We start from the raw sequence: 16968 nt of genomic DNA on the forward strand, positions 1-16968 counted from the left end.
GGCTGTGCTGCTCGTACAAATTGAATCGACATTTTTGCCACCCCGCCGCACAAGCACAAGCACAGCACCTCCACCACCCACACCACGACGCCTGGCTACGGCCAACTGGTACTAGAGCGACGGATAGTTGCGACACGAGCTGTATTAGTGCAGGGTGCGGCGCTCCAACGCATGCAGTGTATATATATGCATCATGGAGCAAGGTCCATGGTCGGCCGACCCGAGAGTTTGGGCGAGGCTCGACCAGACGTACCGACCGAGGGGCCATGGGAATGCATGGCCGTCACGAGGCGCAAGAGTCATCTTTCGAGCCGTCATCGCTCGAGGTGGCCCGTCTCGTCCTTGCGCATCGCGCCATGCCGCGTCGCACCCTGCCACGTCGTGCCGTGCCGTACCCTGCCGTGCCATTTTCAGGCCTCGCTCCCATCGAGGCAATGCAATGCAATGCATCGCGGGTGTCGATGGGCGGAGCATCTGTAGGGGTTCCGGGTCGGCCTAGGGTTGTGGGTGCGCCGAATGGTGCGCGGCACAAGCTGGTGCCCTGTGGCATGTGCTGTGCTGCGCGGCGGTACGACGGAGTCTGCCACGGCAGGGTACGCACCATTCACCATTCATGCTCAGGCACCAGGTACTGCCTACAGTAAGTACAGCTACAGGTGGTCATGGCAAGAGGCACGCCTGCGCTGCACCTTGGTTCGTGCCGGGGCGAAGCTCGTCGTTTAGTCGGCATCGCTCGTTGTTCGGCCGCCATGGCTCGCCCATCGAGCTGGCGTGCGACGAGAGCGACGGCTCGTTGGCAAGGACGCGGGCCGCAGGGTACATTCACTACTAGGTACTAGGTAGACAAAAGGGACGAATCAACTTTGGCAGCGCTACCACTACAAAGTGAGTCGACAATTTTGCCACCCCACCATTATGCCTAACCGTGCGATAGTAGCGGCGAGTGCAGGTGCAAGTACTCAGTTGTCCATACACGTACTAGGTACTAGGTAGGTATGTAGGTAATTAGGTACTTATTTACAACTACAACTACAGTACAACTACAACTACAGTAGGTGTGCAGCTGGTGCCACGAGCGACGGCGAGCACGGAGCAAGTTGGGCGGCCGGCTTTGGTCATGCGCGACACCTTTGGCGTCCATACTCGGGCATTCTCGCATGTTCATGGCGGCAGCGACGGTTCCCAACAGTCTGGTTTGGCGTCCTGCATGCCGTCCACGACGACAGGCGGTGCCTGGGCACTCGCACGTACTCGTTGCCGCACTAGATTAGTACCTACCTGTAGGTAATGGCAGGTACTCCGTACTAGGAAGTAGATATCTAGTAATCATCACTGCCGTGACAGTACACCACCATTACTACACCTAGTACGGAGTAGGTACGGTGTGTTTGCTCGTAGTGCCCAATGCCACCACCACCAGTACGGTAATCACTATTGCAACGCACCCATTATTGTAAGCAGTCGGCGCCATGGCCAGCACACCCCGTCGCAAGCGCAAGACCACTGGCGGCACCAATGCAGCTCATCCCTAGCGCGCCATTCTGGACGACCGGGCGCCATGGCTCGCTGGGGCCGGCGGCGTCGTCGAGGCCGTTGCCAATTTCGAGGCGCCGACCTGGGCATGGCACGGAGCAGGGACGCGTGTCCCGGCGGCGACGGTTCATCCTCGTCGATGCCGTGGCGCACCTGGCCGGCATCGACGGCTGGCATCGCCTTTGGACACGTAGAGATGCAGATGCTTCCGCTGGCGCCATGCCGACGGCCGGCGTCCGGTGCGCTCGTCGTCGCCGCGTCGGACGGAGGGAGGCTGAGGCCGAGGTCCGCAGCGTGGCGCTGGCCTGCACTTCATCCGAGCGTTGCCGGATGCGAGCCGGCCGTGCTCCTCGTCGCATCCCATCGAGGGGAGAGAGCTGAAAGGCATGCAGCTAGATCGTGCATGCGTCCTGCATGCGCGAGGGAAAGCAAAGGGTAAGCAAGCAAGCAGCAAGGACGCGCAGCGAGCAGCCGACGGCGGCCAGATGGTCAAAGCTCGACCGACGGGGGTGCGGCGCAGCGACCGCCAGAGCCGCGCTGACCAGGCTGTGTCCTCTGTCTTGCGTCCCTGCATCCGCTACAGACTCGGTGCCTGAGTGGGTGGCACAACTGCGGCACTTGCTCGAGTCGCACCGCAGATGCATCGACAAAGAAAGGCCGTCCACAAACGGCGACCCTTTGCATCTCGCTTCGGCATATGGCTGCTGCGGGCCTGTCTTGGAAGATGTACGTTGCAGGTACGGAGCACGGCGTGAGGAGAGGCCAAGGTCGACTCGCAAAGGCTTGTGAGCATGCACATGCAGTACTGTACATGAAAGCAGGTGCAGAGCACAGTGAGCCGTCATCCTTGCACCATCCCCTCCTACCACCAGAGTACAGTGCATGCACACTACTAGGCACCTACTAATGTTAGGCACTATCCTGGCAGGGCACTCACTCACTGTACCGATCGCGGATACACCTACCTACCTACAGGGACGAGCGCTGTGCTGCACTCCGTACTACATTAGTACCAAGATATTACTAGGTATCTACTATTACTACGCAGCAATACATGCGCCCATCCGACTCCGTTCCCGACGCGAGCGCATCGCGCTCACCAGCATGGACGCCGTGATCTGAGGCACGGCTGATCGAGCACGGCCCCCTGAAAAATCTGCAACTCGTTCCGTCCTCCCGCGCACGTCATGCAACGGGAAAAAGAAAGGCCCAGGACGATGACGGTGGCTGCCTCACAGTGCAGCACATGTACTTGCTGTAGGTACGGTACTTAACGCTGTAGGGGTTCGCGCACGTCTCGACTCCAGCACCGACGCAGGTACGGAGTACCGTCCATCCATTCATCCACCCATCCATTCATCCATCCATGCTCCATGCCTCCATGCCTCCATGCCTCCATGCCTCCATGTCTCCATGTCTCCATGTCTCCATGCCTCCATCCATGCCTCCATGTCTCCATGCCTCCATCCATGCCCCCATGCCTCCATCCATCCATCCATCCACCCATGCCTCCACCCATGCCTCCATCCATCCACCCATGCCCCCATCCACTCAACTTGGCTCCTGCCTCTTGTACATTGTACATGTGCTTCTGCGAGGAACCAGGTGCACACGCAAGTACGGGGTACACTTATGCAGCTACCAGCACGTCCAAGTCCAGAGTGCAACCTGATAGATAGCATACAGTAATTACTACTTACCTCCTCCGTACGTGCCTTGGAGGAACGAAAAACGACAAAAGCCCCCGTCGGAGGGATTGGATTGCACCGTCCGTGGGAGTCGACACGGTGCCTGCGGCCGTCCGTGCGCTCGCGGCTGAGCCTGCAAGCTGAGGCATCGTCAAGGCGAGCAATCCGTTCCTGGCTGGCTGCGGCTCCTGCATCCCATCCATGCTCGCGGCAAGGGCTCGGATGGGCTCGCATGGTGCAATGAGCACCCAAGCGATGGCGTTGCGGGCCCGGCCACGCTGGCAACTTGGCCAATACTTGCTTGGCCATCTTGGGCCACTTTGGCAGTCATGGAGGAGGCATCGCGACCTAGCCCCCGATGCCGAGACCGTGTTTGAACTTTGCACGACCCGTCCCGCCTCCGCCTCCGCCCCGCGAATCCTGCCTGGTTCTTTGTGCGAGCCCGAGCCCGAGCCTCACTCCCCTCCCTGTGTACGGTGCGTGTCCGAGTACATGCGCATGGGCTCGTCCACACGCGTACGAAAAAGGGCAGTACGGAGGAATACTGTACATGCACTGTAGGTGGACGGGGTAGGTGTGGCGAGTACATACACCAACGTGCTGTACTGACAGTAATTATTACCCAAGTACTCCGTACTTACCTAGTAATACTGTACTGTACAGTAGTAGGTGCTGCAGTACAGAGTACGCTGGTACAGCTGGGTGTCAAAAATGTCGATTCAATTTGTAGGAGTGGCGCCACCAAACCTGAATCGTCACTTTTGTCAAGCGACTGTGGCATCTGCTCATCCCCTCCTCCTCACGCCTCGTCCTCGTCCGCGACGACCGACGACGGGCGGCAGAGCCAGGAGATTGCCAAGACCCCGCGATGCCCGACACGGCCCGACGCAATGACTGCCAACCAAGCGCCAAGTCCGACGAGTCGAGGCCGCCGAGCATCACACGGCCACGGATTGAGCATCGACCGGCGTTGCGTCATTTATCGACGCAGCGTGGCAAGTGCTGCATCCAGCAAGCCGTCAACACCAGCACGAGCTGCGTCGAGACTGTGACGGCTTCACACACAAGTACTGTAGGTGCTACAATGCCTCCAGGTCGATGCGCAGCAGGTAGCAGCCGCTTTAAACATTCCCGCCGACGGTACACCTGCCTCGTGCTGATTCGCATACCCAAGTCTTCACGTGCACTTCACGTGCACTTGTACGATACCGATACCACCTCACGAGTACATTTAGATTTGAATATGCAACTACGGCGCAGTTGCTACGAAGTGATACTACTAGGTGGAAACAGCATCCATCCATTCGGAAATGCACCAGCGGCAGCATGCCTTGTGTCCCATGCGTACTGTAGGCGTAAGTAATTAATTACTGGCTCCATGAAATTACCTACCACCACCACCACCACCACCACCACCCACGAGGTGCCGCCGCTTGCCCTACCAACCTTGCGCTAGATTGCAGCGCCATCGCACGTCTCAGCGTGGCCAGGCGTCGGTGGTACGGCAGCCACGGAAACCCCCATTCTGGTCATCTCAGCACCCCCCCCCCCCCCCCCCGCCTGTACGAGTACGTCCTAGTCCCCCGATACCTGCCAACCAACTCCCTCTGCGCACCCTCGCAACAGATCGTCATGGACCAGCCCGGATCGCCGGCCAGAGCTGCCGAGCCGAGTTTGATCGACACCTATTCTTATTCATACCGTCGTACACGCGTGCCAATCGACAACCCACCGTACTGACCAGCACTGACCAGCACAGGTGCTTTGTGGTCGCTGGTTTGCCCGTGTGCACGCGCAGCAGCAAGCATAGTATGTCGTGGCAAGTGCTGTCTGCTGCTGCGGCTACCGCCTTCCTGCGGAACTGGACATGACATCAGTATCGCCGCCTGTGCAGTTCGAGGCAGTGGCGAACCACAGCCATGGGGGGGGAGGGAGGGGCACGTGCAGTGCACGGGCACATGCGTGGAGAAGGTGCAGAGGCTACGGGGTAAGAACGGACGAGGCACGGACGAGGCATTTGACGGACATTTTCCGTCGCCATCACCACCATCAACCATCATGACGAGCGGCCACCTCGATCCAACGTCACACCCCTGAAGCCCAGACTCGGACGGCATGTCATGGCATCTCATGACGTCTCAGCCTTGCTCAGGCTCGTCCGCTTTCGCCGCGGCGCCCCTCGGAACGGAGGAATGGCTCAAACATCAAACATGGCTTCCCACGACGGCAGCCGTGGCCACGCTCGCTTCGTCCGAGTACGACTCTCGGGAACCTGGAACATGCAGTCCGTGCGCGAGCTTCTCCAACGACAGTACGAGCTTCTCCAACGGCAGTACGAGCTTCTCCAACGACTGTACGGAAAAAGTGCTTGCGTGCATGCAAGTACGCCTGCCTTTGTGCGTCACCTCCTTGCCCGCTCTAGTGCCTGCACGACACCTGTTCCCCCTCCGTGCTTGTTTCGTTGATACGCGTACTAACCTACTCCGTGCACGCAAGACCTTGCCCTCGGCGCGGCGCGCAGACGACGTCGCATGACAGCACCTCTCCGTCGCCTGCCGAAGCGCCGCTCGAGCCATGGGGTTTGCCCCCAATGTGCCGTCGACGCCCTCGCCGAGTCGCTCGGTGCGGTACCGAGCACCCCGACCTCGCGGAGACGAGTTTTGCGACACCACTAGGCTGCACCCTCGCCTTCTCTCCCTCGCCTTGCTTCCGTCCTTCGTCGTACGCCTACCCCCCCTCCATTACTCGGCCATCCATCCATCTCTCCAAGCATCCATCTCAGTCCTGTTCTGGAAATCGCGCTTGTCTCATCGCCTCGCACTCGCGGCTACTTTCGACCCCCCACGCCCGAACTGGACTCGCCCACCTTGCCAGCTGTTTCGCATCCCTCGCTCCAGCTGCTTCCGCCGTATCCAGCACCCCCTCCCCCCTTTCCCCGTGGCTCTCTGCGCTCTGCCCTGACCCCTCTTTCGATCGATGCTTGCCGTCTTGCTAGTCCCCAGCTCTCTGTCATGAGCAAGTGGGCAAGTTCATCATGGCGCTACGATGCTGAACGAGCCATGCTGGCTGCACGTACCGCGCTCGCCTCTCATCTCGTGTCCTAGGCAGAGGCTCTGCCGGTTGGATCAGGCCTTTTGCCCTTGATGCCTTGATTTTCACAATGCAGGTAGGTATGCAACCAGGACAGGCCAGTTTCCCTCGGCCTTGACTCGCTCCGTCGCTCCACCATGCACGGCACGGCGCGGTGCTTGTATCTGCCTGCTGATGAGAGTGAAAATGGCCTTGTCAACTCGACCATGTGCCAAGCTGGAAACTCTCCCTTTTCCTGCCCCATACGGAGTACCTTCTCTCGTATGAAGACGGGAAACTCGGGTACTTCGGGCGAGGAACCGTGTGCTGGCCGAAGCTTCCTTCAGCTCCGCGACGGTCCGTTTCTGAAGAATACATGTCTCGAACATGGCACAAGTTTCGCCAGCTATTCCTGCGTCATGCAGAGTTCTGCAGGCACTGCTCCGTACCTGGTGCCTTGATTGGTGGTGGTGATGGCACCTACGTGAATTCGTGTGTGCAGATGCGCAGCAGCCAACAGGCAACAGCAGCCTTCGACGTCCGAGCGTTGACGCCTCCCGTCATCTCAAGAGAAGATTTTTCCTTTGTGCCGACGCCAGTCCGACGCCCTCGCGGATGCAGACGACGCATGGCTTGAAATTCAGGAACCATGTCGCATGCACGGCCCAGACTCCCAACCCAGCCAACGTCCACCTCGTTCGATCCCTCTCCCGTCCTGCCCCGAGACCCAAGACGCCGATCCCCTCAGTTCACGTCATCCGCAACTATGGGGAAGCCCCCGAGCAGGCAAACGATCAGTATGCTTTCTCGGCTGTCGTCGGTTGGTTGTGCACTCATGCTGCTGCGCATCATGTTCCTTGCCACGGTTTCCCCGTACTGTTGGCATCTTCAGAACCAGCCTGCCATCCGAAGCGATAGCTGCCTTTTTGGCCTTGTCTGCAGTTTGGAGCTGTGCCTTGGCCATGTTCTCTCACGGGCATCGTCATCAGACTTCGGCCTGATGGAGAAGCGCTCGCCCGATGGACCGAGTTCTGGCCCGAACCCTGACGATGCGTCTCAGCAGGAACGAGCGTTCGTTCGTACGTACAAACTTGTACACATTTTGTACCGCAGACTCCTGCCGAGCCGCTCTTTATCTACGGAGCCGATTACATGTGCAGTACAATGTCCGTTTGGACACGATGCGGACGGATGCGAGACGACGGCGTCGTGCGAGCATCAGGGTCGATGTCACCCTTTGCGGCCATCGTCCATTGTCATCTTACCCTGAGTGTTGGCGCGTTCGATGGCCACCACAGTACCCCTGAAGCTGCCAGGATAAGACTTTTTTTCATCCATGTTCTTCTCCTGGCTCGAATCAAAGGCACGCACAGAGTTGACTCTCCACGCAAGACCAGTCTCGCCCCTTCATTTTGGTCCTGCTGGCCGCTCGTTCTTGCGGCTGTCTCGGCGCAGACCAGACAGGCCAGGATGAGGCTTCTCATGCCTTTACACCAGTCCGTTCGGATGATTTATCGTCCAATGATAATCCTGTACCGATTACCCCATGCTCGTGTCGTAAGCCCGTTCATTATTCCTTGGAGAATTTTTCATGGACTATTTGCGGCCCTTGTATCGTTGCTGCGCCGAGGAGACGGCCGCTTGGATTCGATACCCGCTCGACACTCGGCATTATAGAGTCAAGGCTAGACGAATGTCTCGGAACTGTTGCCTGTCCCACAAAGGCGGAAAGCAAAAGGGTTCGTTCTCACCTCGTGCTGCGTCACCAGTGTGCTTCCTGCTCTGCGCTCGACTGCCCATCATGCCCGACTTCCGAGAGGCGTCGCTTCCGAGCAGCACGAGCCTCTCGCTGCATCTCTACCTTGGCTGGCCATTGACGGTACGTCCGCCTGATTTTCCTGCACGGATGCCTGCCGTTTCTAGCTCGCAAGTTCATTCGCAGGATACATCTCCGCCAAATGATCATCGACAGGGGGAGGCTTGCTTGGACGCCAATCGGCCTCATCATTGTCCCGCAACGGTGGCCGCACTCTCCAAGCCTCTCTGGGCTTTGGCACCATTACCCGGTCCCAGTTCTCTTTTTTTTTTTGTTTAATCGTTCGTGGCGTGTGCTGTGGCCTCTCCAATCTGTCTGTGGGTGATGAGGTTCGGAACCGTCGCCATTGATCTCCACGGCGACGGGCCGTTTCGTCATCGCCGGACCGTCATAGGGCAAAACATCCAATGTGGCTCTTACCACATCGAGACCTGTGGCATCGACGTGGTCTGCGGGCTTGTTCCTGTATCAACTGCGTACACATGGTAAGTGCCCGTGACGGTTGAGCCGAGGTGAGAGATGTTGTCGATATCATGGCGAGGTTCGCATCAGCCAGTCAGGTGGAGAATTATGCAGGAGGATGGCAAGAGTACGTTGGGAGTTGACTGAATCGATTGGCTTGGCAATATGCCATCTCTCTATTTTGAATCGTATCCACGGTTTCAAAGTCGCCATGTGCGTACTGTTTGTACATTCATACATGCATCGCTCGTGCTAGTTCAGAACCTGTCCTCTTTGCATGCAGCGCGATGCACACCGCGAGGGGTGAATCCCCATACCCCTGGGTAAACGTCCTCCATCAAGCGACCCAGCGTGGCAGGTAATACTTGACATTCTCGTAGACCAAAAAGGTGATCCACGTCGCTGGCATGACCCTTATGACGCCCGGCACGAGGCCCCGATAGAAGCCCGTGGGACCCTCCTCGCGCCAGATTCGCGTAACCACACCGACGAAGCCGCGTCCGAAGCGCTCGTCTGCCTGATAGTTTTGCAGACGGCTCCGCAGCACCTGGTAGGGGTAGGTGACGGCCCCGGCCACGAGCTTGGCGACGCTCGAAAGGAGGACGGTCGCTTCCGTCGTCATGCGCAGATTGACGTCGGGGTCGGAGTGGGCGGTGCGGCGGCGAGCAAAGTACATGCGCTTCGAGGGCTCGTAGACGGCAAACTGGACGGCACCGTGGGAGACGCCGAGCATGGAGACGCCGAGGCCGCGGTAGAAGCCGCGTAGGCCCTCGGTGGCGTAGATGGAGCGCGCGCCGGCGAGCATGGACGGGTAAGCGCCTCTGTCGCCGCGGTCCGAGGAGAGCATCCGCGTCTTGAGGACCCAGATGGGGTTGGTGAGGGCCGATGTCGTGGCCCCCGCGAGCGCCGAGGAGACGAAAAAGTCTCCCGCCGACGGCTGCCGGTTCTTCGCCAGCACAGTCTCGATCCGTGACTTGAAGAAGAAGAAGGAGGCCCAGCTCGAGGCGTTTCCGACGAGGTTGGCCGTGAGGCCGCGATAGAGCGAGGCGAGCGGCCGTTCGTGCGTGCTGAGGGAGCGGAGCAGGGCGACGGTCGTGGGACGGGTTGACGGCATCGTGGGACTACCGCCGTGGCTGCTACCGCTGCGGTATACTATGGCCTGTCAGAAGAGTACAGCGGAGGGCGGCACAGCATCGTGCGCATGCAAATATCACGTACTCTGCATCCGGGTCTTGACGATGTCGAGCGGGTGCACGACCATCGTCGCCACCGTGCCGGCGCTGAGGCCGGCTATCGACTCGACGATGGCGGGAGAGAGGCCCGCATGGTTGGTTTCGGGCATATAGTGCTGGTTGCGCGCTTGAGCCACCTTGTGTCACATTGCTGTTGTGTTGGTTGACGTTGACATGCAATTTTTAGGAGGGGTTTTTGGAGGAACGAGGTTGTCAACTTTTTTCTGGAGCCTGCACGGCAGCTTCGGCCAGCTTCGGGTTACGTCAGGCATTCCACCCGCGCAACAGTCGAACTGGTGCAGATGATTTTTTTATTCCCGAAATGGCAGACGGTAAAGTGCAGTTACGGTTTGAGTGGTTCCTTGATGTAGAAATATGCGTGCTGATACATTGTCATGCCAGGTCTTGGGCTCCCGCGAGACCTTCACCCCTCCTCCACTCGTTGCCGCATGACGACCTCAGCGTCGTGAATACGGCATTCTTGGCCCAGTCCAAACCCCCCATTCTATTTCCCATAATGTACAGTAGTCGTTGCCTTCCTCTGATAATCCAACGCTTTACGAGAGGGGCGAGAGAAGGCTGCGTTTCGGTCAGCAAATGATCGGCACAGTCGAGGTGTCTACAGCACTGCAGCAACCGACGAAAGGGTTTCGTACCGAATCACGGAAGGTCGCGGGTCACTGCGGGTGTAACCTGCGAGAGTTAGCCTGCCGCTGCGAATGGTGCTCAGCTGTGTCAGTGGTGGTAGATGCATCGTCGTACCGAGATAAAGAATTAGAGGCAGGTAGCCACTGGGTAGTGAAGAGTCAGTATCAATTTCTAGCCTCGAGGTGGCCAAAGTGGCCAAGGTGGCTCCAGACGTACTAGTGGATGGCGACGCGAGAGACATCAATGAGCTTGGCAATGCGCTCCTGCGTGACTTCATCAGCGCTGACTTGGTCGTCTGCCAACATCACCGAGTGGCCTCCATACCTTGGATTCTTCGGAGAGAGCAAACATGGTGGCGGCGGGAGATCGAGTGCTGTACGGGTATCAAGATGGAACGGCCGTGTTCGCAGGTGAGGCCGCACGTAATAGAAAGGATGGACGGGCAAGCGGAAGGACGTATTGCGAATCGGAAAGATGGCGAGCAGAGCGGACGTTGGAAGTGACCTCCAAAAACTGCAAGCCGTAGAGGTAAATGGGGAGGTGTAGCCTAGGAGTAACAGCGGAAAAGACAAGCGCCGATGCGCCGATATCGATACGCCGGCCGCGGATCAACATCGGCAGATCCACCCACACTCAACCTCAAATCTGCCGTCGGTCGATTCGAGACGAGAAGCTCACAGCTGCCAAATCCCTTTCGAGATAATTTGGACGACTCCAGCTGCCAAACAACTGCCCAGGCCCATCCCACAACCAGCCTGTCACCTACATGTAATACGCCTACATCGATCTTGCACCGCTTGCCTCCTCCCACCTTCTCTTCTCTTCTCCTCTCCTCTCCTCTCCACTCCGCTCCTCTCCGCTCCTCTTCTCTCCTCTCCTCTCCTCTCCTCTCCTCTCCTCTCCTCTCCTCTCCTTTCCTCTCTTATCTCCTTTCCTCTCCCTTTCCTCTCCTCTCCCTTTCCTTTCCTCTCCCTCTCCTCTCCTCTCCTCTCCCTCTCCTCTCCCCTCCTCTCCCTTTCCTCTCCCCTCCTCTCCCTCTTCCCCATCTCCAACGACGCAGCCTCCCCCTCCGTTCCGATAAAATTCTCCTCCCGATACTCAGCAAACCCGCAACACGCCATTCGTCATGGCGCAGAATAGGCATTGGTGCGCTATCCCCTCGAGTCCTGTTAAAGTGCCGAAAAATCTAACCAAAATAATATGGCAGGGAGCAGGACAAGGAGGCGACCATCTACATCGGAAACATCGACGAGCGCGCCACGACGGCCGTGATATACGAAATGATGCTGCAGATGGGTCCCATTCACAACATCCACATGCCCCGCGACCGCGTAACGCAGAATCACCAGGGCTTCGGCTTCGTCGAGTTCCGCGGTCCGCTGGATGCAGAGTACGCCGCCCAGATCATGAACGGCATCAAGGTCTTTGGAAAGCCCCTGCGTGTCAACAAGGCCAGTGCCGACAAGCAAAAGGGCACCGACGTCGGCGCCGAGCTCTTCATCGGCAACCTCGACCACGCCGTCGACGAGAAGATTCTCTACGACACCTTCAGCCGCTTCGGACCCCTCCTCTGCCTCCCCAAGGTCGCGAGGGATGACACCGGCAACAGCAAGGGCTTCGGTTTCGTCAGCTTCGGCGACTTTGACAGCAGCGATGCCGCCGTTCTCAACCTGCACAACCAGTACATCCTGAGCAAGGAAGTATCTGTGCAGTACGCTTTCAAAAAGGACGGGCGAGGCGAGCGACACGGTGACGAGGCGGAGCGGCAACTGGCAGCCCAAGCCAAGATTCGAAACATTGTTCCCGAGGCGCAGCCCATCCCGCAAGTTTTCCTCCATCAGCCCTCGGCAGCTCCGCCAGCTGGCGGCCCTCCCGCAGGCACCCCAGCCCACGCCCCTCCGCCCAGCTTCGATCCATCGGCGGTCAACGGGGCCATGCCTCCAACCGGTGGCCCGGGAACTCAACCCCATATTCCGCCGGCTCACGGCATGCCAGCTGGCTTTGCGCCGCCTCATCACGGACAGCCTCCCTACAGCAGCGCCCCTCAGTTCCCACCTCCCATGGGCCTTGGATCTGGTCCTCTCCCTCCCGCTCCCACGGGTTTGCCTGCCCGTCCTCCGACAAACCCCGTCGGGTTTTCCAATCCCGCCGAGTACCACCCCGGTGCCTTCCGGCCTCCCAACGGATCCCCAGCCCAACCCGGCTTCCCCGCTCCTCCGCCGCCTGGTTTCTCTGGCCCGCCTCCTCATGGCGCTGCTGGCGGCCATGCCGGAATGCCACCTCCAGGTTTTCAGCCGCCTCCAGCCTTTCAACCGCCTCCTGGCTTTCAGCCGCCTCCTGGCTTTCAACCACCTCCTGGCTTTCCTCGTCGTTAAAGCCATCGTCGGCCTATGCGGACCCCATTCCGAAGGGGCCTCGAATCTCGGCCACTACGACGCTCGATTCACCCAACCAATGCAATCAACATGTCGCAATCACTATCGTGTCACAAAAAAACTCTCAAGTCACGATCCCAAGGAGCTTGTGGTGACGTCGTCATATCCACGCGTCTTACTTCGACCTATTGGTTGACCACCCAGGTCAGGTATCGTACATACACCTTGATATGTATGCCGCCAATTTTCTCATTGCCATTGCCACCGCGTTCGAGCCATTCAAAGGCCAAACAGGACGGCACGAAGCCGCCCGCACGGCAAGTGCAGGAACCGCGACATCAGTTGCGCGTCAACTACCCCCAACAAATGCATCCTTCGCTTCCCTCGTTGCCTTTTCCCACTCCTGTCGCGACTCGTCCCGCTGGCCCTGTACCTCGTACGAGTGGGCGAGCATGCCGTCGGCAACGCTCTGCCAGAGCATGTTGCCGCTTCGTTGCGCCTGCTTCGACGCAGCGCGCGCGCTCTTGAGCGCCTGTTCGCCGATGACGTTTTCAAAGAACCGACTCCGCATTATGCAAAGGGTCACGGCCGCCCCGAGGATGTTGTTCGTTATCTTGGAGCCGGCCATGGCGGTGTGTATGTGCTGCTTCTGCTGGTTAAGCTGTTGCGGCGGCTCCGTTTCCAACGCGGCCACGACATTGTGCCAGGCGGTCCGGAGGTCAATGTTCCAGTGGCCATTGCAGTACGGCTGCAGGTGTTCGATGAGGTCCTGCGTCTCCTGGTCGTTGCGGCAGGACGGGTGCTGCATGATCCACAGTCGGTTGAGGCCGGTGAGCAAGGCAATCTCCTGCTGGCCTGCCCTGATGCTTGCGGATTCTTGGGGGACGGCAAAACAGCCGTCGAGGAAGACGACAAGGGCGCCCTGGAGGTCACCGGTGCCTTGGCGATAGACTCCAGCTAGATACGTAGAGAGCAATCTGACTGTCGTCTGCGTTGCCGACGTGATGAGACCATCCAGCCTGTCCAGAATCTGCTTGACCGTGGTCCATTTGCACTGGCTTGCCGCCATGAGGCCGAGGAGAAGGTTGAGGTAGGCCTGCGCCTCGGTGCGCCAGGCTCTCTGCCGGACAGCAGCAGACAACGAGACGGGTGGACCGTACGAAATGCCCGCCGTGGAAGAATCCCCTGCGAACCTGTCAGCTCAAACTCCGGTGCGAGTGCAAGAAAGTCGCGGCTCGAGGGTAACGTACAGCTATCGAGCATCTTGAGTCCCTCGCGCCAGAACTCTGTCGACCGAGGACCCTGCGATGATGGCTTGTGCAGATTCGCGAGGCCGCTGAATGTGAATCTAGGTAAATGTCGCTCGTCAGCGCCGGTTCGGATTCGGTTCGCGGGAAGAGGAGACAAGTTCCCCGTGGTGAGGCCACCTACACCAGGGACCGGAGCTCAATCTTGGTCATAAAGGACATGACTAGGTAGTCGAAGCTGGAGTCTCCCTCGGCCGGTCTCACGATGGATGCCGTATCCGCGCTCACCGTCTTCGCGTTGGACGGTTGCTTCTTGATGGGCACCAAAAACTCGGCCTGCACGTTGTTCCAGTCGTCGCAGTCATCGAGCCTCTGCTGCAGCAGCCGTAGCTTCTGTGCCGTGCTCTCCGGGCTCTGGTGGTGCAGGCTCGAGGCGAAGTCGAGCAGGAGGGTGAGGACGTCGAGCTGCATGATCTTGACCGAGGGGTCGAACTGGAACTTGGCAGCCTGGGCGATGCACGATTGGATCCGTTCCATACTGCCATCCTTTGAGGTCTTGAGAAGGGCTAGCCCCTCGAGGACGGAGGAGAGGAGGCTGAGTGCGTTGTCGCCCCTCGTGTTTGCGATGTTCTGCAGAGATCGCATGTTCTCGAGGGCGCTGGCGTCGGAGGCGATGCCCATTTCCATGTAGAACGTGGCCTTGAGCAAGCGGAAGGCATAGTACCACTGGACATGCTTGAAACTGCAGGCGGTCGGTCAGCCGGCACCCACTGCGGATGGGTTTTGCCTTGAGAGAAGGAGGAGGGGGCGTGACGTACACTTCGCAGTCGGAGATGTTGCCGTCGATGGCTTTGAGGGCAGCTTTGTGGTTCCGGTGGAAGAGGACCTTGAGCATGAGGTACTGCATGCAGTATTTCAAGTCGATCAAGCGATGCTGCTTTCCATCAGCCCACAATCGCTTCGAGTAGCAGGGATGGGGAAAGTCACCTTTTCGCAGAGCGTGATCCCTTTACCCAGCGCCATCTCGGCCTCCATCAGGTTTTCCGTCTCCTCCTGCATCGTGGTGGCATATCGCAACCGCAGGCGAGCTTCCTCTCGCGGCGACAGGCGGCTATCCTGCAGAGTAGCCTCCAGACACGACAAGCTCGTCGCTATCAGCTTCTGATACTCGTCCACCGTCTCGGGATGGAGGGACATGGCAACGTCATGGACGGAGCGGCGGGCCTTTTCGAGACACTCCTCGGCGATGGCCACCATGATGGGCCCGGTGTCGATCGGTCGTGGGTTCGATGGGATGGCGGGAGACTTTTTCGCGATACTTGGCGAGCGCGCAGACAGGGCGGGAGAGTTGGAGACGGAAGAATGCGGGCTGGACTTTATCCGCGTCGGCTCCGGCCTCGGATCGGTCTTTCTGGGGGGTGGAATGGTCCTCGAAGGCGGAGGAAGGGGGGACGGCCTGGCCGAGGTTGGCATCGGAAGCCGGGGCTTGACATCGGTGGCGTCGGGTGCCTCCTGTCCCGGGACCTGCTGCGAGGCTTGCTCCGGGGTCGGCACCGGCGGCAGTGACATGGAGCCGTGGCCGTTGCCCATGACGGGGAGCGGAAGGGGCGGCGGAAGGGGGAGCGTGGGCGGGAGCGACGGCGGCGGCGGTGCTTGAAGAATGTCGAGGGGGTTCACAAACTGCAGCTCCTGCACGGGCTCCGCTGTAGGGACCGGCAGTGGCTGCTGCTGCTCGGCGAGCGCCTCGGTCGGTTCGGGGTTTGGCACCTGCGTCTGCGTTTCGGGAATCCGGGTCGGCTGCGGCTGTTGCGGAGGTGCCGGTGGGCGTTGTGGTTGCTGTTGCTGCTGCTGCTGCTGCTGCTGCTGTTGCTGTTGCTGATGCTGTTGCTGTTGCGGCAAGGTCGGGGACTGGAGGGACTGGAACTGGGCCTGAGGAGTCGACAGCTGTCGTTGCTTGGGAGCTGGCTGCTGGTGCGGATGGGAGAGGGAGGGACGAGGCCTAGGCGTTGGCGTAGACTTTGTGGCAAGGGTAGGAGTCAGAGAAGGGGTACGACGAGGCTGAGGCTGAGGTGAGGATTGGTGGTGCATTTGGGGGGAAGGTCCGGGGCTCCCGAATGCCAGCTGGTGCTGCTGCTGCTGGTGCTGCTGCTGCAGATTTTGGGGGGGAACGATCATGGGACGCGATGGCTGGCGCTGGACCTGTTGCTGTGACATGATGCCGGCAGCCATGAAGGGATTCGATGACGTCTGCTGATGAAAGTGCGCCTGCTGCATTTGGTGTTGTTGCTGACCGACAGGAAATTGCATGGTTTGTTGCTGCTGCTGTTGTTGGTGGTGCTGCTGCTGCTGTTGCGGTTGGTGTTGCTGCTGCTGTTGCCGTTGCTGTTGTGGGAGGGGTGCAAAAGCTGCGGTATCGGCATCGTAGATTTGAAACTCGTTCATTCTCATGCCGTACCGTGCCGCCATCTGCTGCTGGTGCTGCTGGTGCGGCTGATGCTGTTGGGTTGGCGATAGTTGCTGATACGGCTGGTTCGGGTGCTGCTGTACGTACTGTCCCTGCGGCAGTCGCTGGACCGGCAGCCCGGAGGCGAATAGCTGCTCGTCCCTGGCACCACTGGGATACAGGTTTTGCGGCGACAACGGTGACATCGGCTGCATCATCTGCGTCGGTGACGGCTGCATCATCTGCGACGGCCGCCGCACAGGGCCACCCTGCGGCTGGACATGCTGCTGCTGCGGCGGCGGCGGCTGCTGCTGATAGCCGGCGTACATTCCCTGCTGCTCATGCTGCCCCGGGAACGAGGCCTGGCCCGTACCTCGATAGGCCATGATGACGATGCTGCTGCTGCTGCTGGCTCCCTCCTTGCCCGAGGAGGCTCACGGCATCCGACGGGGCGC

At 59.5% G+C, this 16968-nt stretch overlaps 4 protein-coding genes across 4 annotated transcripts; 2 read left to right on the forward strand and 2 right to left on the reverse strand.

Annotated features, from left to right (window-relative positions):
- Window positions 1–5431: 5431 nt before the first annotated feature.
- DCS_05753 (uncharacterized protein) lies at window positions 5432–6325 on the forward strand (the record flags this gene model as incomplete). The annotated part of the gene is made up of 3 exons (XM_040803055.1): window positions 5432–5603; window positions 5718–5848; window positions 5897–6325. The coding sequence occupies 3 exons, from the start codon at window positions 5432–5434 to the stop codon at window positions 6323–6325; spliced, it is 732 nt and encodes a 243-aa protein (XP_040658088.1).
- A 2580-nt stretch (window positions 6326–8905) lies between these two features.
- DCS_05754 (uncharacterized protein) lies at window positions 8906–10799 on the reverse strand (the record flags this gene model as incomplete). Its single annotated transcript, XM_040803056.1, has 5 exons — window positions 8906–9720; window positions 9787–9927; window positions 10563–10591; window positions 10665–10711; window positions 10773–10799. The coding sequence occupies 5 exons, from the start codon at window positions 10797–10799 to the stop codon at window positions 8906–8908; spliced, it is 1059 nt and encodes a 352-aa protein (XP_040658089.1).
- A 775-nt stretch (window positions 10800–11574) lies between these two features.
- DCS_05755 (putative spliceosome-associated protein SAP-49) lies at window positions 11575–12823 on the forward strand (the record flags this gene model as incomplete). Its single annotated transcript, XM_040803057.1, has 2 exons — window positions 11575–11594; window positions 11656–12823. 2 exons carry the CDS (start codon window positions 11575–11577, stop codon window positions 12821–12823), a joined length of 1188 nt encoding a protein of 395 aa, XP_040658090.1.
- A 349-nt stretch (window positions 12824–13172) lies between these two features.
- Window positions 13173–16899, reverse strand: DCS_05756 (75k gamma secalin; the record flags this gene model as incomplete). Its single annotated transcript, XM_040803058.1, has 5 exons — window positions 13173–14008; window positions 14074–14171; window positions 14255–14812; window positions 14889–15004; window positions 15058–16899. 5 exons carry the CDS (start codon window positions 16897–16899, stop codon window positions 13173–13175), a joined length of 3450 nt encoding a protein of 1149 aa, XP_040658091.1.
- Between the last annotated feature and the right edge of the window lie 69 nt (window positions 16900–16968).

This window comes from Drechmeria coniospora, chromosome 02, assembly GCF_001625195.1.
Source record: "Drechmeria coniospora strain ARSEF 6962 chromosome 02, whole genome shotgun sequence".
Lineage (NCBI taxonomy): Eukaryota > Fungi > Ascomycota > Sordariomycetes > Hypocreales > Ophiocordycipitaceae > Drechmeria > Drechmeria coniospora.